We start from the raw sequence: 26,834 nt of genomic DNA, 5'->3' as shown, positions 1-26,834 counted from the left end.
AATTTGGTGGTTCTGGGTGGGTCTGGCTCATGCTTTTTCAGGTAACTGGAGTCAGGACATTGACTAGGGCTACAGTTATCTGAAGGCTTGACTGAGGCTGGGGGATCTGCTCCCAGGATGGCTCATTCACATGGCTATTAGTCGAAAGCCTCAGGTCCTTGCTGGCTGTTGGCAGGAGGCTTCCGTTCCTTTCCGTATGGACCTCTCCACAGGATTGCCTGAATGTCATCATGACATAGTAGTTGGCTTCCCCCAAGCAAGTGATCCAAGAAAAGAGAGCAAGAAGGAAACCACAATGCCTTTTATGTTCTAATCTTGGACATCGTACACCATCAGTTTGCCACATTCTATTTCTTAGAAGCAAGTCACTAAGTTTAGCACATAATCAAGGGAAGGAGAATCTGGCTTTATTTTTCAAGGGAGAAGCATCAAAGAATTTATGGACATATTTAAAACCATCACAGTATGATAGGAAATCACTGGAACATTTTAAGCAAAATCTGTTTCACATTTTTAAAGAATTGGTGTGGTTGCTGTGTGGAGAATGGATGACGCAGGGACGAGAGTGGGAGCAGAGGACTCAACTAGGTGGCGATTACTTAGTTTTGGCAGCTGATAAACGGGCCTGAGATTAGGATGGGTGCATGGAATTAGAGAGAGGTGGTGAGATTCAGGTGCATTTCAGACGGTGAGCAGACAGGGTATGCTAAGATATTGTTGGATCTAATGTCATTGGATCTACTTCGACTGGTCTAGGATGGGGAGAAGATAAATCAAAACGGGAACCTACAGCTCTGCATACTCAATGAGCTAATTAGAAGTGTAATTATTATTTTTGTTGTTGCTTTGCAAAAGAGATCCTTATTATGCAATGGGCTCATTTCTTCATGCATACACACCCTCCTCCCGTGTCGTCAAGTACCAATTCTTACAGACTCTGTTTCTGAGGCAATTCTTAGAAAGAATTCATCCCAAGCATTACTGCACTGACATAAATAATTATTTATGTCTTCTGGAACTACTGCAAACACCTCTCATGTGATCTCCTACCTTTGCTCTCTCCTGCCTTTCACCTGTTATCCAGAAGATCTTCCTATCTTGACACTTATGATCTTATCATCACCATATTAAAAAAAGATTCAGTGGCTTCCTAGGATTCTCAGAAAGAAGTCTACACTCCTTTAAGATGGTATTTGAGGCCATTAGCCATCTGGTCCTATCCTCCCTTTGGACTGACCTCATAGCTCCCTTTAATGTATTCATTCTAGGCCCCCCAAATTATTCAGTCTTCTCTTACCTCTCCCTTCACTTTCACATCTTGACAACTTGCTTCATATTGTACTTTCTATCACGCTGCTCTTCCTCCCACCCTCACCTGACAGAATCCTACTGGTCCCTGTTCAAGACCCAACTCAGATGGTTGCCATCTCTGTCCCCCTCACCCGGAATTAGTCATCTCTTTTTCTCTCTTCTCTGTTTTAAAACACCTGTATCATTTATGTTTATGCTCACAGTACTTAGTAGTGTGTATGCCCTTAGTGGACTACAAAGAAAATGTTTACTTGGACAGAATTTATTTCCTCCTCTTTACCCAAATTGTTCAGTGGAGAGAACAAAAGGCAAACTCGCATCAGAAGTTTGGCGAATGAAATGTACATGCAATAGCAACCCTGAGATCTGTACCCATTTAACACAGTCTATACCTAATGCACTTTACAACCACACATGGAGGCATTAATAATTCCAAGGCACTGCAAAAAATCTTCACAATCCAAATATTTTATTAAGAATTCCAGTGACGGCACGAAAACAGACACATAGATCAGTGGAACAGAATAGAGAGCCCAGAAATCGACCCTCAACTCTATGGTCAACTAATCTTTGACAAAGCAGGAAAGAATGTCCAATGGAAAAAAGACAGCCTCTTCAATAAATGGTGCTGGGAAAATTGGACAGCCACATGCAGAAAAATGAAATTGGACCACTTCCTTACACCACACACGAAAATAGACTCCAAATGGATGAAGGACCTCAATGTGAGAAAGGAATCCATCAAAATCCTTGAGGAGAATGCAGGCAGCAACCTCTTTGACCTCAGCCGTAGCAACATCTTCCTAGGAACAACGGCAAAGGCAAGGGAAGCAAGGGGAAAAATGAACTATTGGGATTTCATCAAGATCAAAAGCTTTTGCACAGCAAAGGAAACAGTTAACAAAACCAAAAGACAACTGACAGAATGGGAGAAGATATTTGCAAACGACATATCAGATAAAGGGCTAGTATCCAAAATCTATAAGGAACTTAGCAAACTCAACACCCAAAGAACAAACAATCCAATCAAGAAATGGGCAGAGGACATGAACAGACATTTCTGCAAAGAAGACATCCAGATGGCCAACAGACACATGAAAAACTGCTCCACGTCACTCGGCATCAGGGAAATACAAATCAAAACCACAATGAGATATCACCTCACACCAGTCAGAATGGCTAAAATTAACAAGTCAGGAAATGACAGATGCTGGAGAGGATGTGGAGAAAGGGGAACCCTCCTCCACTGTTGGTGGGAATGCAAGCTGGTGCAACCACTCTGGAAAACAGCATGGAGGTTCCTCAAAATGTTGAAAATAGAACTACCCTATGACCCAGCAATTGCACTACTGGGTATTTACCCTAAAGATACAAACATAGTGATCCGAAGGGGCACGTGTACCCGAATGTTTATAGCAGCAATGTCTACAATAGCCAAACTATGGAAAGAAACTAGATGTCCATCAACAGATGAATGGATAAAGAAGATGTGGTATATATACACAATGGAATACTATGCAGCCATCAAAAGAAATGAAATCATGCCATTTGCGACGACGTGGATGGAACTAGAGCGTATCATGCTTAGTGAAATAAGTCAATCGGAGAAAGACAACTATCATATGATCTCCCTGATATGAGGACATGGAGAAGCAACATGGGGGGGTAGGGGGATAGGAGAAGAATAAATGAAACAAGATGGGATTGGGAGGGAGACAAACCATAAATGACTCTTAATCTCACAAAACAAACTGGGGGTTGCTGGGGGGAGGTGGGATTGGGATGGGGGAGGGGGCTATGGACATTGGGGAGGGTATGTGCTATCGTGAGTGCTGTGAAGTGTGTAAACCTGGCGATTCACAGACCTGTACCCCTGGGGATAAAAATACATTATATGTTTATTAAAAAAAAAAATTTGGAAGGGGAGGCGAACCATAAGAGACTATGGACTCTGAAAAACAACCTGAGGGTTTTGAAGGGTCAGGGGTGGGAGGTTGGGGGAACAGGTGGTGGGTAATGGGGAGGGCACGTTTTGCATGGAGCACTGGGTGTTGTGCAAAAAGAATGAATACTGTTACGCTGAAAACATAAATAAAATGGAAAAAAAATAGTAAAAAAAAAAAAAAAAGAATTCCAGTGACAAGTTCTGCAATAGAAAAGTTTGTAGATCTTTTTAGAGACTTAATCACATTGTTAGAAATTGAAATTAACATGAACATTCCATTCCCTAAACATTTCAATTAGTTGATGTTTAGCATATGGGTTACCAAATTTGCCTTTTCAAAGTTTGCATTTAGAGATTGCAAATAAATCTATTAGAATGAATTTCTAGGTCAGTCAGGTTTTGATTTGCCATATTTAATGTTTGCACAATTTCACCTATGTCTGACCTTTCAAAATTATTTTAACAGACCTACATTTACTACCTTAATGGAATGATTTGCAACAAAGTGACTACAGTGGGTAGTCTGGAAGGACACTGTAACATTCTTTTGGCTGTCAAAATCTATCTGTCCTTAGGTTTGGGGAAATTCACAGAAGGACAGAAGGTGATGTTGGGATACAGGACCTTACCTTCCTGTGAAAGCCAAAGAGTCTGAGTCTCAGTCTCCCCACACCCTGGAATTAGAAGCAGGAACCCCAACATCTGTCAGTAGACCCTCACACCCAGGCCTGTGTACCCCAAGATGAAGGATGAACCTCTTGGGCAGCTCCTGGGGACTCATGATGTCCCAATGATGGTTTCTAGAAGGTGTCGTGCAGCAGAGCCAGAAGATGGTGGCATCTTAGATGGTCTTCCTATGCCTGGTCTCCTAAGGCCCCGGGCTCCTGCTGGTTTTCCCAGCCTAGTCTCCCAGCCTCTTGGGCTTTAGGAGTCCTCTTTCCTCCAATATTCTTTTTTCCTTTAGACAGAGTTCGTTTTCATTCCTTGAAAGCAAGAATACTTGCCAGTACCATTGGTGCTGCAAGGCAGTAGAGAGAGTTCTAGACTCAAGTCAGACACTCAGTCCCATTGGCCCTCCATTTCCTCATCTGTAAAACAGGACCCAAACCAAATATTGTGCCAACTGTGTGAGGACTGAACACAATAATCTCTGTAAAGTATTTTGTACAGTCCCTAGTGAATAAAGAAGCATTCAATAAATAGTAGCTTTTGTATTACTAAATTCTAAGCAATTGTCCATGTGTTCAGGCCACAAAACTCCAGTGCTCACCACATAAAAAGAACACCCCAGTGCGCTCTCTGTGTTCAGTAATGCACTTCATTTTTTTCCCATGCTGGGTTTTTGTTTGGTTTTGCTTTGTTTTCCAGTTTGGGACTTCAGTGCCTTCCCAGACTGCACTTCCTGGGACTTTCTTGGGGAGTAGGTCTTGCAGTCACTGTACCGGCATCTTCTCTCTTCTGTCTCCCCCTCACTTCGAGGCTTTCGAAAGGAGATCAGCTGCACTAAAGACCGTCCGAGTTCACATGGAAAGGGCAAAATGGAGTCGAAGCCACAGTCCTTCTTAGCATGTGGCATAAAAATTTAGTAGCTTTAATGGACTTAAACACACACACACACACACACACACACACAGCCTATATCTCAAGACTTATTATGGAATCCTTAATTTATCTACTTAGCTTTCGATGAATTTTTTTTCCCCCCACGGAAATGTATAATGTCCTCTCATAGTTAAACTGTGGAATCTTTTCCACTCTACTTCCTCCCTCTGGGATGTAATAAAGAGACAACTTATGGCCAAACAGCACATTGGAGACAAATTTTCTGTGACCGAAAAATGTTTTTTACTACAGGTAATGTTTCTCAAAGGAGGTGGGTCAAAACACAGATATTAATCCTGTGTAACCATTTACTGAATGCCATGTTTGGTTTGAGAATATTAAAATGTAGTACATTATTTCTGAAACATTGAGTGTTACGGTAAAGCTGTTTTCATTTTTATGACAGCCATGTATATATTAAAATAAAGAAGAAATCAAAATTATTTACCTAACTGCATGCACTATTTTCCCAAGAAAAGGGGGTAAAAGGGCTGAGCAGAGACGAGGAGAGTGCAATGTACATGTGTACTTTTATTCTCGACTGGCCACTTCCTAGTGCGACCCTATGCTCACCCTCACTCTCCTAAGATGTGAATGGGGGACAATTATACTCTCAGCCTTGGTTGGGAGAGATAAAGGACATCTTGTTTGCAAATTCCTGGCTCAGAGCAGGAATCAGCCACACAATAGTTGAGGATCTCCCTCAACAGGAGTGTCAAAGGTCTAATAAGCCTAAGGGCATTTGATTATTTGTCTTAAGGAAATATATTATTAAAAGTCTCTGTTGGGACGCCTGGGTGGCTCAGTTGGTTAAGCAGCTGCCTTAGGCTCAGGTCATGATCCCAGCGTCCTGGGATCGAGTCCCACATCGGGCTCCGTGCTCGGCGGGAAGCCTGCTTCTCTCTCTGTCTCTGCCTGCCACTCTGTCTGCCTGTGCTCACTCTGGCTCTCTCTCTCTCTCTGACAAATAAATAAATAAATAAAATCTTTTTTTAAAAAAAGTCTCTGTTAATCTCTATATAAATGAAATAAAGAGAAGAGTTCTGATTTCATCAGTGGATATCATTGAGGAAGGCAATGACCATTGACGATAACTTGGATACCAAGTTAAGTTTTACATGTACCAGAACTGACTAACTATTGAAAATTCTCTATGTTTAAGTTGGTCTTATTATGATAGTGAAGGCCATAACCCCAAAGCAACTATTTTTGTTTGGCAATACTATTTAGATGTTAGATAATTAGGCAGATAATGCCTCCCATTTACTCCAGGAGTCAGAAAACTCCATTTGTAAAAATTGCTTAAAAGCCAATTTGAGTCACAGAATAAATATCTATGTGAATTATAAGTATCAATGTAAAAAGCTTAGGTATTTGCTACTTGTAAATTTCTTTACTTCTGTATAAGTGAACTCAGTCTCTGTTTCATACAACTATGTGCTAGGAGGCAGAACATCTCCAGCTAGTCTAAGTTGATTTGGTGTTCTTTTGTGCCCGTGCCCTGGACTTTTCTCGCAGAGCTGGCATCTAGTGGGGTGGGTGACATTTATTCCTTGGACATGGTTACCTCTCCAGCCAGCATCCTCTGAGATGGAAGTCTTCTTGGAGTCTCTAGCCCAACATTTTGGGAGCAGGACTACTCTGATTCTGCAGCTCTCAGAGTCACACCTGCTCCGTTCTCAGCCATACATGAAGCATATACATTATGGTGAGTGGATACCCAGGACCTTCTGCTCAGGCCCTTCTGCTCAGGCTTCTTCATTCCACTGTGCCTATCCTCACTGCACTAGCCTGCTCTGTCTTGGGCTGGTTTGTTCCATAAGACTTGCTGCTGTTTCAGACTCGACCTTAGAGGGAGGGGAGACACGAGTCATCTCTTCTTTCAGCCCTCTGCCTTCATATTCCCCCAAACCTAGCAAGTGTTCTGGTTGTTCCTCCCATTCCCCAGGGCACTGAACCTTGTTGGGAATCTATAGTAAGTCTCCTTCCATCCCTTAGGCATCTTTGCTCCTTCTTTATTCCACCCACACAGAATTGTGATCCCTCTTTTTTTTTTAGATGTATTTATTTATTTGTCAGAGAGAGAGAGATCACAAGTAGGCAGAGAGGCAGGCAGAGGCAGAGAGAGAGAAGCAGGCTACCCGCTGAGAAAGGAGTCCGATGCAGGACTTGATCCCAGGACCCCGGGATCATGACCTGAGCCGAAGGCAGCCGCTTAACTGACTGAGCCACCCAGGCGTCCCTGTGATCTCTTTTTGATTTGGAAAAACTTCCTTTGGCTTGTCTTTATATTTTCCTAAAGCTACATTTTATGGCATAAACTTTTAATCTAAATCCTTCAGGTCATTGAGTCTTGATCATCAAAATCTATAGACTCTTGAAACTCAGAACAAGTTTTCTCTCAAACTCTTTTTCTCCTTTGAATTTCACAGTTCCATTTTAAGTCTAAAAAGTCATGGGTAATGAACTCATATTTTTCTGTGAATTTATCTCATAACACCCTTACTCTGAAGCAATGGATGCCAAATGAATGAAGTGCATGGGATAGAAAGGAAGTAATAAGTATAAACAAAACAAAGCACTTCTTCATACATCAAAATATTATCTCCCCACAAATGGAAGCTACCTTAAACCTTGAGCTAGTTTTGTCTCAGTTGTCAGGCTTAAAATGGAGAGACTGACTGACGAATGTACAATGACAAAGCCACATGGCAACAGAACTCTGATCCCTAATTTTGGAAGCAAAAAACCAGAGAAACCAACATCAGCCCAGAATGAATGGTTGGGACTTTGTCAATGACCTCCAGCTTTCCCATTCCTTACCGTACTTCCCCCTTCCAACGGGGGACCAACTAGAGAAAGCCAAATATGCTCCCCAGACTAATTGCATAGGATGTCCTGCTTCCTTTGGCCCACCTTCTAGTTAGACTTCGGTTTCTCCATGCCAAAAACCTTCCATCAGAATATACCTGAAGCCTTTTATTTTCCCTCCCACCCACATGCCTGCCTTTGAGTCTTTGCCAAATGCAGGTGATGGTGGCTGGCTTTCTCACCCTCAATAAACAGTCTTTGCTTTGTTTTCCTTTGGGTGGTCTTCATTTATTTCCACTGGCTTATTACACGTAAAGCTGTTATATTCAGACATGTACATTGATAATGGAGCTTAACTTTTTTTTTTTTTTTAAAGATTTTATTTATTTATTTGACAGAGAGAGATCACAAGTAGGCAGAAAGGCAGGCAGAGTGAGAGAGAGGGAAGCAGGCTCCCTGCGGAGCAGAAAGCCCGACGCGGGACTCGATCCCAGGACCCTGAGATCATGACCTGAGCCGAAGGCAGCGGCTTAAACCACTGAGCCACCCAGGCGCCCCCTAACTTTTTTTTTAGCATAAGGATGCCTGGAGCAAATAAATGCTGGACTTTGATCTCATTTTAATTCAGTGGATAGGAATTAAAAATTATAACTCCAATAAATCTTTTCCTTGAATTGATAGGTAGTAGTATGCTTGCCTCAATAGGTACAGTTGGAATGTTATTGAAAGTGTATATAGAGATCTCCTTTTTATAAATTAAAATTATAACATTCTAACAAATCACTATTAAAAGGGACATCATAGGGGCGCCTGGGTGGCTCAGTGGGTTAAGCCTCTGCCTTCAGCTCAGGTCATGATCTCAGGATCCTGGGATGGAGCCCCACGTCGGGCTCTCTGCTCAGCAGGGAGCCTGCTTCCCCTACCCTCTGCCTCTCTGCCTACTTGTGATCTCTCTCTCTGTGTCAAATAAATAAATAAAATCTTTAAAAAAAAAAGGACATCATATTGAAAATGAAGAACACTATTATTACGTAGGTGACTATTCCCCATGTGTCAGGTTTCCATAAATTGTCACTTACCTCTGTTAGCCCGTACATATAAACCTAAGGCTACTGTAAAACAATAATGAGTCTCAAAAGAGCAGATAGTACATATTTGTCCAGAGAAACTTGTGCAGTTCTATTTTTAGCTCACTTTAACAGATAATATGTGGTCATAACAACAGTACTCGAAATGTAACTTACTATTCTCACTTCACACTTGAAGACTATGAAGACTCAGACATATGAAGACTAAGGTAAGATCACTTGCGGGGCACCAGGTGGCTCAGTGGGTTAAGCCTCTGCCTTCAGCTCAGGTCATGATCTCAGAGTCCTGGGATCGAGCCCCATATCAGGCTCTCTACTCAGCGGGGAGCCTGCTTCCTCCTCTCTCTCTGCCTGCCTCTCTGCTTACTCGTGATCTCTGTCAAATAAATAAATTAAAAAAAATTATTAAAAAAAAAAAAAGGTAAGATCACTTGCTCAAGCCCTCCTTCCCTAAAGAAATGAAGCCCCTTATTGTCCTGCAAAGAACCTTGAGTTTGTTTGAAGCCACTAACTGAGGACCTTAATATACCTGTGATTTAAAAAAGACTGTCCTTCTTTTAGGAAGGTCACAGTCTTCACCTTGACACCATGGCAAAGAGGACAAGAACGTTCTCAGAACAGCAAGGAGGAAGGGGATCCCCACTCAAGGGTGTGCCTAGCTGTGTTAACCTGGTGTTTAATGGCAGAGCTAATGATGGCCGGTGACTCCCAGAGGCAAATAATGGAGCCAGGAAGAAACTCAGGCCTTCCCATGCAAAGGAAGTTTTCTTGACTCAATGCAACCATCCACATTGCTTTTAAAATAAGATTGTGAGGGTGTGCCTGGGTGGCTCAGTGGGTTAAAGCCTCTGCCTTTGGCTCAGGTCATGATCCCGGAGTCCTGGAATCGAGCCCCACATCCGGCTCTCTGCTCCGCCGGGAGCCTGCTTCCTCCTCTCTCTCTCTGCCTGCCTCTCTGCCTACTTGTGATCTCTGTCTGTCAAATAAATAAATAAAATCTTTAAAATAAAATAAAATAAGATTGTGATCCCTTGCGATGGTCTACAGGTCCCACATAATCTGGCCCTACATTCCTCTTTCCCTGCTTCTCCTACTGCTCCTTTTGTTCTCTACACTACAGACACCTTTCCATTTCTCAAACGTGCTCAGCACATCCATTCTTCAGCTCCTTTAAAATTCTGACCAGAGCATGCGAGTGTGGCTCAGTCCATTGAGCTACCAACTCTTGGTTTGGTTCAGGTCGTAGCCTCAGGGTCATGGGACCCAGGCCACGGAGCCCTGGGGCTGGCGGGCTCTGCACTCAGCAGGGAGTTTGCTTGAGATTCTCTTTCTCCCTCTCCCTCTGCCCGCCCCCCACCCCTGCTCACAGGCTCTGTCTCTTTCTCTCTCAAATAAATAAATAAATAAATAAATAAATACATCTTTAAAGAAGAATTCTGACCAGAACACTTTCCTCCAGGATTTCAAAATCTTTGCATGGACAGTTCCTTCCCATCTTTCCCCTTTGAAGTGAAATTTCTTTTCTTGAAGATATTTTATGATCATTTTAGCTAAAGCAAACCCCTGACCCTTGTAGCTTACTTAGTACATTGTTCTTTTGTCATCTATCTGTATCTAACATTGCCTTCCCTGTTGCTTGTTTGCTTGCTTATCGTCCCCTCTCCAGGCTATGAGCTTTCTGAAATTTGGAAACTTATCTGTTGTGTTTGCTGCTCAATCCCAAGCACCCAGAAGAGTGCCTAGAAGAGGGTAGGGCCTCAATATATATATTTGTTGAATAAATGAGTGAATAAGTCATGAATCCCAAATGAGAATATGATGACACATACGTGCCCATTCCCCAGAAAAAAAAATGAGCTAAATGTTTTGTATATGATTTTAGGACATTCCAAAGGTCTGGAAGCTCCGGATCCAGAGTAGATCGCTGGTTAAAGCCCCTGTATTATAGTTACGCTGTTGCATAATGTCCTTTTTGAAATTGACTTTGAATTTCTGTTCTCTGAAATTAAACATGAGCACAGACTTTGAAGGAATGTTTTAGGGGGCGTATAACACATCATAAGCCAATTGCTGCTCATCAGTTTTGAATAAAAAAGATCCCTGATATTTAAATTGATTGATCCTAATGACCATATTTTATTCAATGAAGATGTCTTATGGTTTATGTTAAATGCTCCCCCATATCCAGTTCTCTTCTCCTGTGGGGAACATGGGGGAATTAAATTTCCCAGCCTCCCTAGCTGTTGGGCAGGATCATATGACTAACTCTGGCCAATGGATTGGAGACAGAAGTGACATATGTCACTGCAGGACTGGAGCATTTAATTGCTGATGAGAGCTCCTTCAGGGTTCCATCTTCTAGAGAAGTGACCATGGAAACACATGCTGGCATGGAGGTTCAATGCCAAGCCATCACACAGGGGACAGTTGCTCTGGAGAGTCACACAGTCTTAAGGAGAGTTCGTGTGAGCAAACAGAAGAAATGTTTGTTGCTTTAAGTCCTGAGATTTTCTGATTTGCTGTTGTAGCATAATCTAATGTAACCAAACATACCACTGATTGGAGAGTGTGCTACTGAGGGGAGAAAAAAAGCTGTCATTTATAAGAATTCATTGTAAGATGTATCATAGTCTCAGAGGGGTTAAAATGTAAACAGATCAGTTGGGGCTTAGATTAGATAATACACAGATTATTAAAAGGGACTCATTAAATCAGGTTACGTAGTATCAAGAAATCCATAACTAGAGTTGGGCAGAAAGTTACAGACACAAAGCCCAACACTTACTAGCTTGTGACTTAATAACTTATCTTGTGTAGGCCTTAGTTTTCTCATTTGCGAAATGGGGATAATAGTAACAGCTGCCTCATAAGATTTTGTCCATATTAAATGAGGTAATTCTTACAATGTGTTCAGCATAGTAACTTCTCCGCAAATTTTAGTCCCTGTATTTGGCTAGATCACAGAGCTTGTTCAAGATGAGCATTATTTTCAAACAATATAAAGGAAAGTCTCTTTGTAAGTGTGTTATTATGTCATACAAATCAGCGAATACTTACTCATTCCTTACCAGGCATGAAGGTGGTCTTAGAGAGAACAAAGAAGCAGATCTAGAAGTTGAGGGCCCAAAGCACACCATCCTGGAGCTTTCCTATCTTCTCTCTGATGTATTTTCTAGGTGAATCTGGTTAGAATCGATATCAAGAGAGGCCTTGAAGAGTAAAAGTCCCAAAAATATGCCCAAGGATTGTATAAAAAAGGTCAGTCCTATAATTATCTTGGTGACTGTTGGAGGTCGTAAAGGGAATATTGAAGAGTATTTCTATGTCTAGGGCCTTGAATGATGGTGGTGGGGGTGGTGGTGTGTGTGCATGTGTGTGTGTGTGTGTGTGTGTGTGTGTGTGTGAGCTGGCGGCTGGGGCATAATGGTAAATCATAGTAGGGAAAGAGTGGCTCTTTTGAAATATAGGAGATTGTTTCTACCTACATGGGGTTATCATCCAACAGACTGTATAAAGTTATCTATGGAACATGATCAGACCCATGATATATCCAAATTCATAAAGCAGCAACTCTTGTTATAATTGTCTTTATCTATAATACATTTGAAGAAACCTAAAACTTGACATTAATAAGCTATAACATCATTAGTTCTGAAGTTCATTCTGGACTAAAAGTTCCCACACACATACTATATGAGCTTTCATTCTCTCACTTGAACATAAGCATCGTGGATTCTAAGACAATATTCTCAACCTGGACATATTTTCTGGACATAGGACTGTGAAAGAACAGGTAGCTGATTAATATCACTACTTTTATTAAATGAGCCATTGCAAGAAGAAACTTTCTTTGTTTTTTTTTTTTTAAAGATTTTATTTATTTATTTGACAGAGAGAGATCACAAGTAGGCAAAGAGGCAGGCAGAGAGAGAGAGGGAAGCAGGCTCCCCGCTGAGCAGAGAGCCCGATGTGGGACTCGATCCCAGGACCCTGAGATCATGACCTGAGCCGAAGGCAGCGGCTTAATCCACTGAGCCACCCAGGTGCCCCAAGAAGAAACTTTCTTTAAAAGAAGTATAACTGCCTCTTAATATAACTTTGGGCTACAGTTCACCTTTTCTGTTTATTCTTAACTTGTGAAACTGTATCTTAGGACTTTGGGTATATAACTTGTTATTTGATATCAAGTGAACAACAGTGAATCGATTGTAATGCTTCTGGCACTAAAGGAAACGGAGGGGACTTAAATATGTTTCCAGAAGACAAAAAGTTTCCCTTTGTGTATACTTTACAACATATGTTTCCACCGTTTTAGAATATTTAAAGGTTAAAAAAAAAAGTTTCTGACTACTTATTAAAGACCAAGAGGACAAAACAGAGAAAACAAACTACTTCCAACTCACGTATTATCAGATGTTTTGGATGAAATTCAGATTGAAAAACCAAAAAGACCCGCTCTTCGTCTCTCCCTACTTGCAACAGCATTAGGAAGCTCTACACCCACTTTCACACCTTGGGGAATGTTGTTATTGTTCTAGGAAAGGGGGAGGCGGGGAGTAGTGCATTATTGCGAACAGGTTTGGGCTCCTCTCCTCATTCTCGTTGCCAGGGTCGTTGTAGGTCGTTTGTGGGCTACTACTGACTTCAAGACTTCCCAGAAGACTTGGGCTCACACCTGTGCATCCTGGGTATGCTCCCAGAGGTTGCTGGAAAAATCTTAAATAAATTGATGCCTGTATGGCAGAGCGCTCCCTAAAAACTCTGCAATCCACCTCTCTTGACTTTTTCTGCCCCAGATAACCACCCCAGGATCTTAAACATTTTTTTTCCGGGCAAATGTTTTGCTTGGACCCCTTGCAGGAGCAGATTCTGACTCTGCCTCTCTCACTCTGGCCTCCTGGCTTGCCTGGGATCCAGCGAGCCACACAGAGCAGGGTGCGCCCCCCCGCCCCCACAGGGAAGAGAAGAGGCGACGGGAGGTGCTCAGCTTTCTTGGACACACTCCCAGGCATTTGTATTTTGGCATTTACGACCCAAAATAATGCTAAGATGCAAAACAGCCACCGTAGAAGTGCTTAGCCCTCCCGAGTAGCTCCCAAATATCTCTAATTTGACGTTCTAGAAACAAAACAGTGCTAGAATGCAAATTAGGCAACGTGATACCCAGAATGAGCCTCGTTTGACAGGCCAAACAGATTTTAATGGAAAGCTGACTCATATTCCCCAAACTGATTCATTCAATCTTTAAGTACTTAAAAAATTGTGTAATTTTAAGTTCCACCACTGTTATAATGAACACTCCATAATAACAAGCAGTGGAACAATGGACACCCCCATATCGCATTGTGTCAGGTAATTACGAAGTGTGGTGGCGCGGGAAAGCGAAGAGGGAACGTCAATGTGCCTCCTGCAGCGCGGAGGAGCGTTCGGGGCTGCGTATCTCACGGAAGCCTCATCAAATCGCTCACACCAATGCCTCAACCCAGAGAGCGACAAATGCACTCCGAGCTTGATTGGCCCCAGGCGTGGACCGAGAGGGCCAAAGCGGAGGCGCGAGAGCTCAGGGGGAGCGATCACGGCTGCGGGAGAGCAGCCGGGCGCAGGGAAGTCGCGGTGAAGTGTCGCCGGGCGGTGTAGGGAGGGTCCCGTCGGGCGGGGCGAGGGCAACCAGCACTTGGATCACGGAACCCCACGCGGGACCCTGCGCTCCCAGCAGCACCCAAAGCTTTGGAGGTTAAACCCGGGGCACTGGGACAAGGGTGCGCGCAGGGTCACAGGGTAAAGCTGTTACTTTGTAGTGAGACACGTGTGTGTGTGTGTGTGTGTGTGTGTGTGTGTGAGAGAGAGAGAGAGAGAGAGAGAGAGAGAGCGCGAACTGGAGGGCAAAGAAAGAAGAAAGAACAGGGGGCTGAGGGCCGAGATGCCCTACTTCTAAGTGGTTCACTGAGAGGCAAAAGCGGTCTTGCCAGCGCAGTCCAAGCCCGCGCCGCGTTGAGAACCCGCGGAGCGGGCACAAGGACCTCTCCAGGGGGCCTTCTGCCTCCGCGCGCCCTGAGGGGGTCCCCGGAGAGGACACTGTCCTGGCAACTGCGGGGGGGGGGGGAGTCCGCGCAGTGGTTTCCTTCCCCCCGAGACCCCGGCGCTCGGATCCGCAGGCAGAGCGCGCGGTCTGCCTTCCCCGAGGGAAAGCAAAGCGGCCCTTTTGCAACTCGACCTCGGGTCCCCTTGCCCTCCCACCGCTCACCTTCCTCCCTTCACCCCCATTCATTTTTTTTTTTTTTTTCCTTAGCAGCTTCTCCGACGGGCTCAAAAGCTAACTCCAGACCCACGCGAGCCCACATCACGGAGCTAAGGAGAACAGCTGGAGTCGGGGCGGCCCCAGGGCCCGTCTCGCCGAGGTGGCAGCCGCGAGGGGCGCCGCGTCCCGCCGGTGCCCGCCGCGGATGAGCAAGCGGCCGCGAGCAGCCCCCGAAGCCGCGCAGCATCCGCGTATTCAGTGACGGTGGAAGCCACGCCCGCTCGGGAGCCGGGGGCCGTCCTAACCCCCCCCACCTTTCCCCCTCCCTCCCGCCCCCTCCTCCCCGCGCCGGCCCCCGGCCCGCCCCCGGCTCGGCTCGCGGGAGGCGCTGGGCGACGGGGCTGGCGCGCTCTCCCGGGCGCACACACACATCCACGCACGCACGCCCAGAGCAGCTCTCTCCGCGCCCGGCCCTCGTCCCCCTCGCCCATGCAGACGGACAGAGCGACGGAAGATGGCTGACGACTCCACGGGGCACCGAGGATGCAGCCCGGCGGCGGCGGCGGCGGCGGGAGCGGCAGAGGCAGCGGCGGCGGCAGGGGCAGCGGCGGCGGCGGCGGCGCTGGCGGCGGCGGCGGCAGCGAGAGCAGGAGCGGCGGCGGCGGCGGCGGCATCCCCGAGACTCCTCGAGCTACCTTTCCCTCTGACAGCCACTGACGTTCTCCGCCGCTAGAAGAGACCCCGCTTCTCCGGCGCCCGCCTGCCCTCCCCCCTCCCCGCCCCGGCCCCGGCCCCGGCCCCAGCCCAGCCCCGCCAGCACCGCTACCTCCGCCAGCGCTGCCACCATCAGCACCACCTCCACCACCACCACCGCCACCACCACCGCCACCGCCGGCGGCGGCAGCAGCCATTTCATCTCCACAGAAACCAGACACAAAAACATGGCAGAAATGGAGAAAGAAGGGAGACCTCCGGAAAATAAAAGGAGCAGGAAACCGGCTCACCCAGTGAAAAGGGAGATCAACGAGGAAATGAAGGTATTTTTGGACGTCGGGGCTGGAGAGACGGAGCTCTTTCTTCCGCTCCTCCCTTTGGGCCGTTGTATGGGTTTGGGGGGGTACGGGGAGCGCTTGTCAGTTTCTGTAGGATGCCCAGAAAGCCTCAGCTCCTCCTCCAGGTGCAAAACCGAGGCCAACTCGCGGGCTGCATCCCCGAGATTTGCCTGCCTCCGATTTGATGGGGGGTGGGGGCGGCCGGGAAACCACATACTATTTAACCTTATAAACCCCAGTTGGCACAGGCGCGTTTCAGTGGGAGGGGACCGGGGGCCCAAGTGGCGGGTGGACATGGTGAAGAGGCTTTCCTAGTCGGCGGTGTAGTTTTCCCCCTTTTCTTCGGGAACCATTTCTCGGATCGCTCCAAAGTTAAGGGCCGAGGAACCCCGGGAGCGCTCGATTGCACCCTGCCCTTGAGTTCATCTCCCCGCTCCTCGATCCCGCTTCCCCCCAACTAGCCAGCTGCGGTGGTGTAAAGAGGCTGTCAGTGCCCCGGCAAGTGCGGCCCCGGCGGCATGGGTCTGGGTACCGAGTTGACGGCCGGCTCGCCTCGCCCGCCCCTGTCCGCTCCTCTCACTAGGCTGCCTCCGCCTCCCGCTCCCCATTGCGTGCTCCGCTTCCCAGTTTAGCAGACCCGGGCTAGCCCGGCTGAAAGATAACTGTCTGAGGGGCGGCCTTCCAGAGCGCCTGCCCATTGTTCGGAAAGGCCAGCCGGGAGTCCTGTCGGCGAGGCCGGGCTCCCCGCCAGGCCAGCGGTGCTCCAGAGGTGGTGAGCGCAGCCGCCTGGCGCTCCAGCTGTTCGCGCTGGAGCGATTGCACAAGAGCACCGCTCAGCTCCGGACCCCCCCCCCCCCCCCTTATTTTCCATGAAGTTGAAGCTTTTGCCCGGCGAGGGTTTTATTCAGTGTTAATTTCACGAGTCTCTCTGGGTTTCTATATATATATCTTTTTGTGAATTACAAGCAAGTAGCAGTTTTCAGGGGGACTTTACTTTTCATTCCGCAGCCGTCCTGATGTTCACCGTCTAATGCATAGAATTCTAAACACTGCCAACTGACTGTCAGGCTGGCGAAGTTTGTGTAAAAGACAGACTGGTTGAAAATGGCATGCAACTAAATAACATTTATCGCGTTTTGACACTTTCTTGATTAGAACATATTCTGTGAGAGTGCCTTCTGAGAAGCCCGTTTAGAAAGGGGCACATGGATAAGGCTTGCTGTATGAATACCTAGGTGCATATGTTTAGCTTTCCTTGCCACCGGAGAACGTCTGTAGCAATCTCAATGTGGAGATTTGAGTTTTTATTTCTGGGTGAGGAACTTTGTGGCTGAAACCATGAGGGGCAGCCTCAATGAGTCCAGAGAGAGTTAAGGAAGGTTTGCCTTGGAAATCAGTGCCATTCCTTCTGATGGAAACCACCATTGAATTCAATGATAGTTTTAAAAAAGAGAGACCAGTAGGAGTTGTCTTACAATGGGGGTGGAATTCAAACAGTCTACAAAAACCATTCTTTCTCACTTACCCTTCCCTCCTGTCCTGCATTTCCAGATTACTTTTCCATTTCATTTTAAATTGGGGGTGAGGGAAGAGGAGAGAAGTGAAACCACTAGGAAATCAGTGTGCGCTGGCCCTTTAAAACACTGCCTAATGTGATCTATATGGATGGCAGCTTTTAAGTTTCATAGGTTCTAGAATTACAAATTAGCTAATTTTAATCAAAACATGTGAAATGTTATCCCGGCTGGATATAAAGGCTGACTGTGCTCAATGCTTGGGGCTCGCGTTGTTGACTTTGGCTGCAGGCGCACTCCGTGGTTTGGGAGATAGTTGTCCTTCTACAGTATAACAGATGTTTGTCTGAACTGGTGAGGAAGAAACAAAAACAACATTGTGTGAAGGGGAAAAATTACACAATTTTTAGCCAATGCTGCAGGACTAAGTATGGTATTAACCTCCGTGCACAGAATTTCCTCTTTTTAAAAAATGTTATTTTTCTTCCAAATCACCATCTACTATATGAAGTTGTAGTCCTCATCGTTTCTGCGCAGAGCAGCATTAAGAAGTTTTACGCAGCAAATAATTCAGTCGCCTGTAGGACTGGCATTTTCTGTCTGGTTTGGACACATGTGTGAGAGAGCCCGGTGGAAATTGTCAGTCATGTCAGTGCACACCATGCCAACAGGCATGAATTCCCATTTCTAGTGGAATTGTTTTGTAGGTACTTCTCTAAGAGAAGAGCCCCCAAAGTCTTCATTTGAAAAGTGTTTTCTCAAAGTCAAACCACGAAAGTGTTAGTTTGAACTCACTAATATTTTTCTGCTTTTAATACAATAAAACCCCCCCTTCAGCATCATCTTACTATTACCCCTCCTTGTCCCCAAACCCACAGTGTAGAGTAACATAACAAGTTGGTTGCCCTGTATAAAAATATGTGCAACAAAATGTCACGGAGAACACAATGTGGCCTTGTGCAGCTTCATATCGGTGCTGCTGGAGCTGCCTGGCTGTGTTTGCCTTCATCTGAACGGCTTTCATCTGGACCAGTGTAAACTAAACCCTGGTAAGTAATCACTGCCCGGCAGAAAGAAAGGAATGTATACAGCTAGCACGGCCTAAGCTGTAAAAACGGAAACCTGAGCCCCCACCGAGGATCACATATCAAGGCTTGAAGGTAGGGGAAATGAAGGGGGGAAAGAGGAGAGAGCGAATGGAAAAGTCAGCCTGGGAAGTGGAGGGTCAGGAGGAGGCCCCCCTTGGGGAGATTTGGCTCAAGGATTAGGGAATTTTATCATGGTGTACAGTGACCTACTCGGGTTTCAACACTGGGTGGATCAAGTTGCTTCTCTGTGAGCTGAAAGAGAAAGGACTGGTGTGTATGTGATTTTCCCCCCCTTCGGGTAATAGAAAGGACATTGGTACAAGTGTCTATTTTAAGTACAGCAAATGCAGGGCGCTGAGAATGAACAGCAAAATCACCTCATCATGAGGCTTTCTTCAAGATCTCCTAATAGAGATAGTTACATATTTATTTAAAAATGGCTGGAGAGGACAAACTGGCTGAGGTTTAGCTGACACCAGTAATGGCATTGGAGATTGTCTTCATGTGGCTGGGAGCTAATGTTGGTCGCTGTTTGACTAGATCAGATATTCGGTTACATTTTCGTTATCACTGGTTTAATGTGCATGGCAGTTGTAACAAATTTGAATTTGATACAATATAATTTTGTGTGTGAAGAGTACATGACTTGGCATAGCTTGCTTGCAGTGTAGTGAAAATATCTTCAAGTAGAAATGCTTGTCTCATTATGACCTTTACAATGTTTCCTTATCTTTCCTTTTCTTCTTCCTCACTTCATCCTGGTTTTTCTTGATTAAAGGGACTTGTTACTTTACTGTACTTACCATAAGTGTGCCTTATTTTGTTAGAGACCAGTAGAGATGATTTAAAAAAATTAGATGGTGATGCAGTTTACATTTTGACTATTTTTGGTTTCCAAAGTGAGTATTGTGATTGTATCTAGTGAAGACATAATAGTCTTCAATATACTGTTAGCTCATATGTGTCATAATTAATGGATCCTAGGAGGGAATCCCAACATATAGAAGGACTAACTCATTTTAGGAGTTCCTCTAGAGCATGGTAGATAGAACATAAAAATGAGTTTGTACTTTTGGATGTGTAAATGTAAATACATGTGTTAAGTGTAAATATAGTTGTACTTAAGGGTATGTATTTTTGCATACATAGATCTTAGGGAACGTGATTAGTGGCTACCGGACAGTAATGCAACTCAAAAAAACTACATTATGAGTAGAGGTAATGAGTCAGATTTTTATCTTTTGAAGTGCTCTGACAAAACCAATGTGATTAGATCAAGCTCTCTGCCCTGGAAACTTTCCTAAACAAACCATAATTAATACATTTACAATGTTACTTCTCTATCAATTGTTAAACTACGGGATAATCTGAGTTAAATGTCTTCAGGTCTCCTTTACTGAAGAATTTTTTTTTTTTTTTTTTTTTTTTTTTTTTGGTCTATAAATATTCCCAGTAAGTAATTTGTACCTAAAATTATGCTGCAGTCCTGATGCCTACAGTTAAGAGACAGGCACATCTGTTAGAGTTTAGTAGTAAACTCACCACAAGATTTGCTAATTTGGTTTCTGATGGTCTCCATTTAGCATTAAAAATGACCTGTGTCAACTGCATAGACAATAAAGCAAGCTGCAGAACCAAGCTGGTGAGTGCAGTGAAATAAATAGGTTTCCATTAAAAAAAAAAAAAAAAAAAAAAGGAGAAATCACAGTGTGGAAAAGTCAGCATGTTCAAGGTTGAAATCAGCTCATTACTAAAACAGGTATATTTTAAGTTTTGCTGCTGACACTCCATCTTGATGTCAGACACAGCCAGTCTCAGGAACTTAGAAAGTGGGCTCAGGACAGATCTCACCGTGGCATTCACAACTTATGTCAGACCTCGCTGCTGAGCAGTGGCCCCAGGTGTGCCTTGTGGCGGGGCTGGGGAGACTCATGTCCGCTGGGACATGGTCCCTACTCCTTGGAAGCTGAACGGGGATGTTCCCACCAGCTTTGTCCTCCACGTTGCTCTCCGTTGTCCTGCTCAAGGCTCCAGTCAAAACCCACTGAGAGAGTTGTGGGAGGGCGCGGAGAGCTATGAATTCTGCTCTGCTCAAACCAGGGCTTTCTGAAAAGAGTCTCTCTCTCCGTCTGTGAACCTGTGAGTGTGATAGAGCAAGATTCTCGAAGCCTTATACAACTCGCAGGTTCCAGAGACCAGGAAATGGAAAGGAACCACTCCACTTCCTCCCGAATCTGAAATAAACATTTGAACTAGAAGAAAATGAGTCTGACAGACTCATTCCCTTCTGCGTTTCCTGCCTCTGTGCTTGCCAAGCACTGCTCTGAGAAGCCAAGCCCTGCTCTGCTTGTGTGAAAGACAGACTCATAGAAACCAAGAGGTAACAGAGTTTTTAAAGGAAAGTCAAAAACAGGGCCTCGAAAAGGGCAAGTATCAGTGAGCCCAAGTGACTGTCTGAAAAAAGGAGAGACGCAGGGAGAGATAGTGTCTTGTTAAGGTGACCATGCTTTTTATATCTTCTAGGCAAGTATCCTTTTCATTAAGAGTCTTCATACTTTTCTTTAAAAAAAAAAAAAATATTAGGGGCGCCAGGGTGGCTCAGTGGGTTGGGCCTCTGTGTGCAGCTCAGGTCATGATCTCAGGGTCCTGGGATCGAGCCCCACATCGGGCTCTCGGCTCAACAGGGAGCCTGCTTCCCCCTTTCTCTCTGCCTGCCTCTCTGCCTGCTTGTGATCTCTGTCTGTCAAATAAATAAATTTAAAAAAATTATTAGAAGTAGAAGGCGGAACATTTAAAAAGCTCTGAAGTCTCAAACTTCCTCTTGTGGAATGGAAGTCAGCCACACTTACACTCTCAAGCTAATAAAATTATTGAATATTTTCCTAAAAGAGAAGGAATATTACTGGGTAGAATGAGGAAAAAAAAAAGAGTACTTTGTTTTTGGTGCTGCCAACTGAAACGTGTAAACAGACATGAAAGAATGTGGTGAGTGAGATTTGCTGAATGTATATTTTAGGATCTGTAGACTGATGGGTGTTAATATCTCTTACATAACCAAAGGGTTGTGGAACTCTGTCCTGTTTTAAGGCGAGTGGCTTTGGCAGGGACAGAAAGACAATGTGACAAGTTCTGGTGATTTTTAGGGTGGTTCTGCAGCTGCGATGGGACACAGCTGCCCATCGCCACACACCTGCCTTGCTTGCCACAATGTTAGCCTCAGGGCTGGAATCCGCAATGTCACAGCACTTGTTTGACCTTTTTTAGGACATTTGATGTCCTGGCCACAGATTAAAATGTGGGGACATAATTGTGCTGTGTCACAAAAAGACCATAAAGCAATATAGGTTTTATATGTGGAAACACACAACTTTGGTTTCCTATGCCAGTTATGGAGCCTTCCCATTTAGAATATATCAATAAGAGACACGACTTTCTCTGCAGGCCTGCTCCAGGCCGGAATTGGATTTTAGTGTGACGATGTGTCTTCTGTCCATAGAACGGCATTGCCATCATTGTGTTGTGGCCGAGGGATATGCTACAAAATGATCCAAATGGAGTGCAGTGACCATCTTTAAGGGATCTCAGGCTAATAGGCTGTAGTTCGGGTAAAACCATCAAGGCTTCAGTGGGTACCCGTGTATAAATCCGGCCACTCTTCTGATTCCATGCATGCGGATGGCCCTCTACTGGGTCATCTGTGGGGAGTGCTTCATCCTTAAGATGCCATCTGATCCAGTGGTATCATGAATGTGGAAGTAAATGTGTCAAAGGCTCTTACAATATTTCTTTTGCATTATTTAAATTTTACCTTCCGACCTTCTTGCAGAGCTCTAAAATAAAACCGATCCAGGGAGTCCGTGTTAAGACAGATGACTTAGACCCAACCTTAGGCCAGATGTGGCATAGCGCTAGAAACCCACTTGTGATCAAGTTCAGTTCTTACGTCTGCAGAAGAAATCAGCTGTCTTCTGCAAAATGCTCTCTCACCCCCCCCTTAAAATCTCAATTAACAAGTTCAATGATGCTTAATAGAAATCTGTCTCAGAACACATGGATATGAAAAGGGAGATAAAATATTTTCCAAAAATAACCACCATTCTATCATTCATAGTCTCAACCAGCAGAGATACTAGCATTTCCCTCCCCGCCAAACCTTGTAAATTGCTCAGAATCGGGGGTTTCCTTTGAAAGTATTTCTCATAGGTTTCACTTTCATGGACAGTGTGTGTCAGAATGTTTTGAAGTTAAGTCATATAACTGACAGATCCTTTTTATTGTCATTAGGACCATGAATGCGGATGACATGGCTGTCTATGAGAAGACTATGTGTTAATTAATTTTTAATTAAAGTGATTTATTTTTATAAGAATACATGGACCCGATAGAAGTGGTAGAGTAAGCAATACAAGTAAGCTAAAAGAAAAACAAAGCCTATAATTTTCCCACCCAGACATAAGAACTATCAACATTTTGATATATGTCTTTTAATGCCCTTTTCTGTGTGTGATATATACTATTTTTTTAAACAAAAATGGTCTTATAGTATACTATCCTTCCTTTAAAAACTTAATATATTGTTAATAGCTTTTCATGGCAGTAAAGATTTATCTACAGAGTATATTTTAGTGCAAAATAGTATTCTATTTTAGTCATCCCATGACTAAGCTGTAATTTATTTAACCAGGTTCCTATTGTTTGACATATAGTTTGTTTCTAAGAAAAAAACACTGAGATAAACATTCCTGAACATGCATATTTTTGCACACATTTCCTTAGAATAGTTCCTACAGTGGTGAGAAATAAAATTGCTGAATGAAAGGGGATGTACATTTTTAAAGGCTTTTACTGCATACAGTCAAATAACCTTTTCTAAAAGTTGTATCAACTTAAATTTCCAGCACTAGGAGACTGCTCATTAACACTGGGTATTACAATTCTTTTAACTTGTACATACTTATCTTTAGAATCAGTTTCCTTGAAATTTATTTGATCATTTCTCTGTATTTTTCAACTTAAAGATTTGTGAATGTATTCAAATGCACTAGCACATTGACAGAATGCATTCTAAGTGCTAGGCAATGTCCTAGGTGGGGCATGGGGAAAATAAAAGGTTTTTGCCCTTGGGTAAGTTATAGTGTATTTGGGATAGGTGACATATTTTACCGAAACTGGGACTTGGAGTGAAAATTGGGATTATGTTTGTGGGGAGAGAGAGGACATGGCTTTTCCCTCATTTGAATGAATGATTGGGAACCCTCTGAAAACTTTCTGCTCTCTTGGTTAGGGTAAAAAGGTGGAAACATGTCAGCATTCAGTTTTATGAGGACTGGTAAGAAAGACATCAGTGATACTGACCTATATTTTAAAGATTTATTAATTTTAGAGAGAGAAAGAGAGACAGCGAGCTTGAGTGCTTGGTGGGAGAGGCAGAGGGAGAAAGAGAGAGAGAATCGTAAGCAGACTCCTCACTGAGCGTGACTGGGGGCCGGCAGGCTCAGTCCCACAACCCCTGAGATCATGACCCCAGCAGAGACTAAGAGTGAGATGCTTAACTGACTCTGTCACCCAGGTGCGCTGTTACCTACCTATATTTTAAATCTGTTTGGTGTTTTCAAAATAAAATCATTAGTCCTTTTCCAAGACCTTGAATTACTTGCATTTCAGAAGTATTGTGAGAATTTGTAATTACTGCAATTTTCAAAGTGTCTTGAAGTTAACTCTTTATTATTTACCAGTAAAATGTTCCATGAAAAATCATTTAGATTGAACTTTGACATTTGTACGGTACCTCCAGGTAAAGAAGGGGAAGATCTAATGAATGACCTGGGAATTACGTTTCAACAAAAATATATTTCGCCAGTATCAAAAGAACTCAGAAGGAATGGGGAAATAGTAAAATTTCTAGCCTTTCCATCATCTTTCTGTGACCTATTTTTTTTTTTTGAAAGATTTTATTTATTTATTTGACAGAGAGAGAGATCACAAGTAGGCAGAGAGGCAGGCAGAGAGAGAGGAGGAAGCGGGCTCCCCGCGGTGCAGAGAGCCCGATGCGGGGCTCGATCCCAGGACCCTGAGATCATGACCTGAGCCGAAGGCAGCGGCTTAATCCACTGAGCCACCCAGGCGCCCACCTATTTTTTTTTTTAATTCATGCTTTCAGACTAAATGTTAGGAATTTAGGAGTCCTGGGATTGAGAAAGAGGAATTGCAGAGGGTAAGGAAGTATTGGGGTAAATATTAAAAGTGCAAAGCAATTAGGAGTGCCTGGGTGGCTCAGTCCATTAAGCATCTGACTCTTGATTTCAGCTCAGATCATGATCTCAGGGTTGTGACCTGGAGACCCATGTCAGCTCCCTGCTTAGTGGGGAGTCTGCTTCTCTCCCTCTCTCTCTCTCTCCCCCTCTGCCCCTCTCCCTGCTCATGTGCTCTCTCTAAATAAATAAATAAAATAATAATAATAAAAAGAAAACATACAAAGCAATTAGAAACAGATGCAATGACCCCAAAATTATAAAATGAGATGATTAAATTTCAACAGTGAATTTTGACCACCCCCCCAACAATACAAATAATTAAGGAGAATAGAGACTAATGATCAAATCCAAAAGCAAGTAAAGTGAAGTTTTAACATAGGTAGATAGGGGCCCTAGTTGGAAAGCTCTTTACAGGTGATGTTGACATCCTGTAGTATGATTGCTTTGCAGCTCTTTGGTTGGTCCAAGGAGGTCGTTTCTTTGGAATTGATGACACATTGGAGTATATGGAATTGATCGTAGAAAGAGGCCTATAAGAATCGGAATATCTGTATTTTTGTTTCGACTTTATTGGGTGATGTCTCATGCCTATCATTTACCTTCTGGATGCACTAATTTTCTGTTGTAAAATGAGGGTATCATACAGGTTCACCAGAAGTTTATTGTGGAAATCAAATGCCCAACCTACAGGATTATTGAAAGGAGCAGGAGAGTTAAAGGATGTGGAAACACTGTAAAGTGCTGTAAGAGTGTTAGACATTATCATTATAATTATAGTGACCTATTTTCCAAACCCAAATTGGACCACATGGTATGAGAGAGGATTTTTGTGCCACTTCCAAGGGTGAGAGGCAGTCTGCAAAATGCGATTCAGATGCCAGAATATTGAAATTTCTGGCACAATTTTCATGGTTTATAGGAGCAATGATAAAATATTTGAAATAGTAACTGTTCGGTAAAATGTATGATGTGTGATCATGATAATTATGTTATTTCTTTGCAAAAGATACTTAATTTCTTGTGTAAGTCAAAGTTCTTTGATTTCAGAGAATCTTACTGTGGGGAGGGACCTTGAGGGACGTCAGTTTCCCATTCTATTTCTAGGACATTTACTGGGAAAAGATTTGGGGGGGAAATAAATCTCACTATCTCCCTTGGTACAGTAACTTGTCTTATTATTGAACATCTTTACCTCTAAAATCTCTGTAGTTTAACTCTTATCACCTTTTAATTTTATTTTTAAAAATTTTAAAAAGATTTTATTTATTAATTTGATAGAGAGAGACACAGCAAGAGAGGGAACACAAGCAAGGGGGGTGGGAGAGGGAGAAACAGGCTTTCCACCAAGCAGAGAGCCCGATGTGGGGCTTGATCCCAGAACCCTGGGATCAAGACCTGAGTGGAAGGCAGACACTTAATGACTGAGCCACCCAGGCACCACTCTTATCACCTTTATAAAAAAAAAAAAAATAGCATACATGAGAAACTTTTGTAGGAAAGGAATTTTTTTTTAACAAAACTCCTTGTTTAAGGGCGATAATACAAAAAAATGTGGAAAGAACAACTGCTGGAATTTTCTACCAGAAGGATTTGAAAACCCTTATGGGCCATAAACATTAAATTCATTTCTTCTAGAGTATGTTATGTTTCTTGGATGATAACTGCAAAAATCTATTTCATTTCCTTTGGTTTAGTACCATAATGAGCCCTTGTGATATCTAGCATCAAATGCTACCTAGCAATTAAAAATCTTAAATTATCTATTCTTTGGGGTTCTTTAATTTCTTAATACAGTAATGTATGAGACAGAAGTAATAATAGTCCATTTCATATGCTACAGGAAACTTTGGTGTTGCTTTTTCTTTCTTTCATCTTCTACTTTCATGAAAGATTTGAGATTTATGGCTTGAGGGTTTATAAACCTTTTGTTT

At 43.7% G+C, this 26,834-nt stretch overlaps 1 protein-coding gene across 2 annotated transcripts in view; it reads left to right on the top strand.

Moving 5' to 3' along the window:
* The first annotated feature begins 15,390 nt into the window (after positions 1-15,390).
* The window catches only part of LOC123942504 (sine oculis binding protein homolog), a 162,315-nt gene continuing 150,871 nt past the window's right edge, over positions 15,391-26,834 (top strand). Inside the window, exon 1 of one of the 2 annotated variants that reach the window (XM_046006475.1) lies at positions 15,391-16,032. In XM_046006475.1, the coding sequence (XP_045862431.1) occupies positions 15,937-16,032 (96 nt within the window). In that variant the 5' untranslated portion in view covers positions 15,391-15,936. The remainder of the gene's footprint in view (positions 16,033-26,834) is intronic. The other variant, XM_046006474.1, reaches the window with a different exon arrangement.

The sequence above is a fragment of the Meles meles genome, chromosome 5 (assembly GCF_922984935.1).
Source record: "Meles meles chromosome 5, mMelMel3.1 paternal haplotype, whole genome shotgun sequence".
NCBI lineage: Eukaryota > Metazoa > Chordata > Mammalia > Carnivora > Mustelidae > Meles > Meles meles.
Note: the sequence above shows the minus strand (reverse complement) of the source record. Positions and strands in the feature narration are given on the sequence as shown.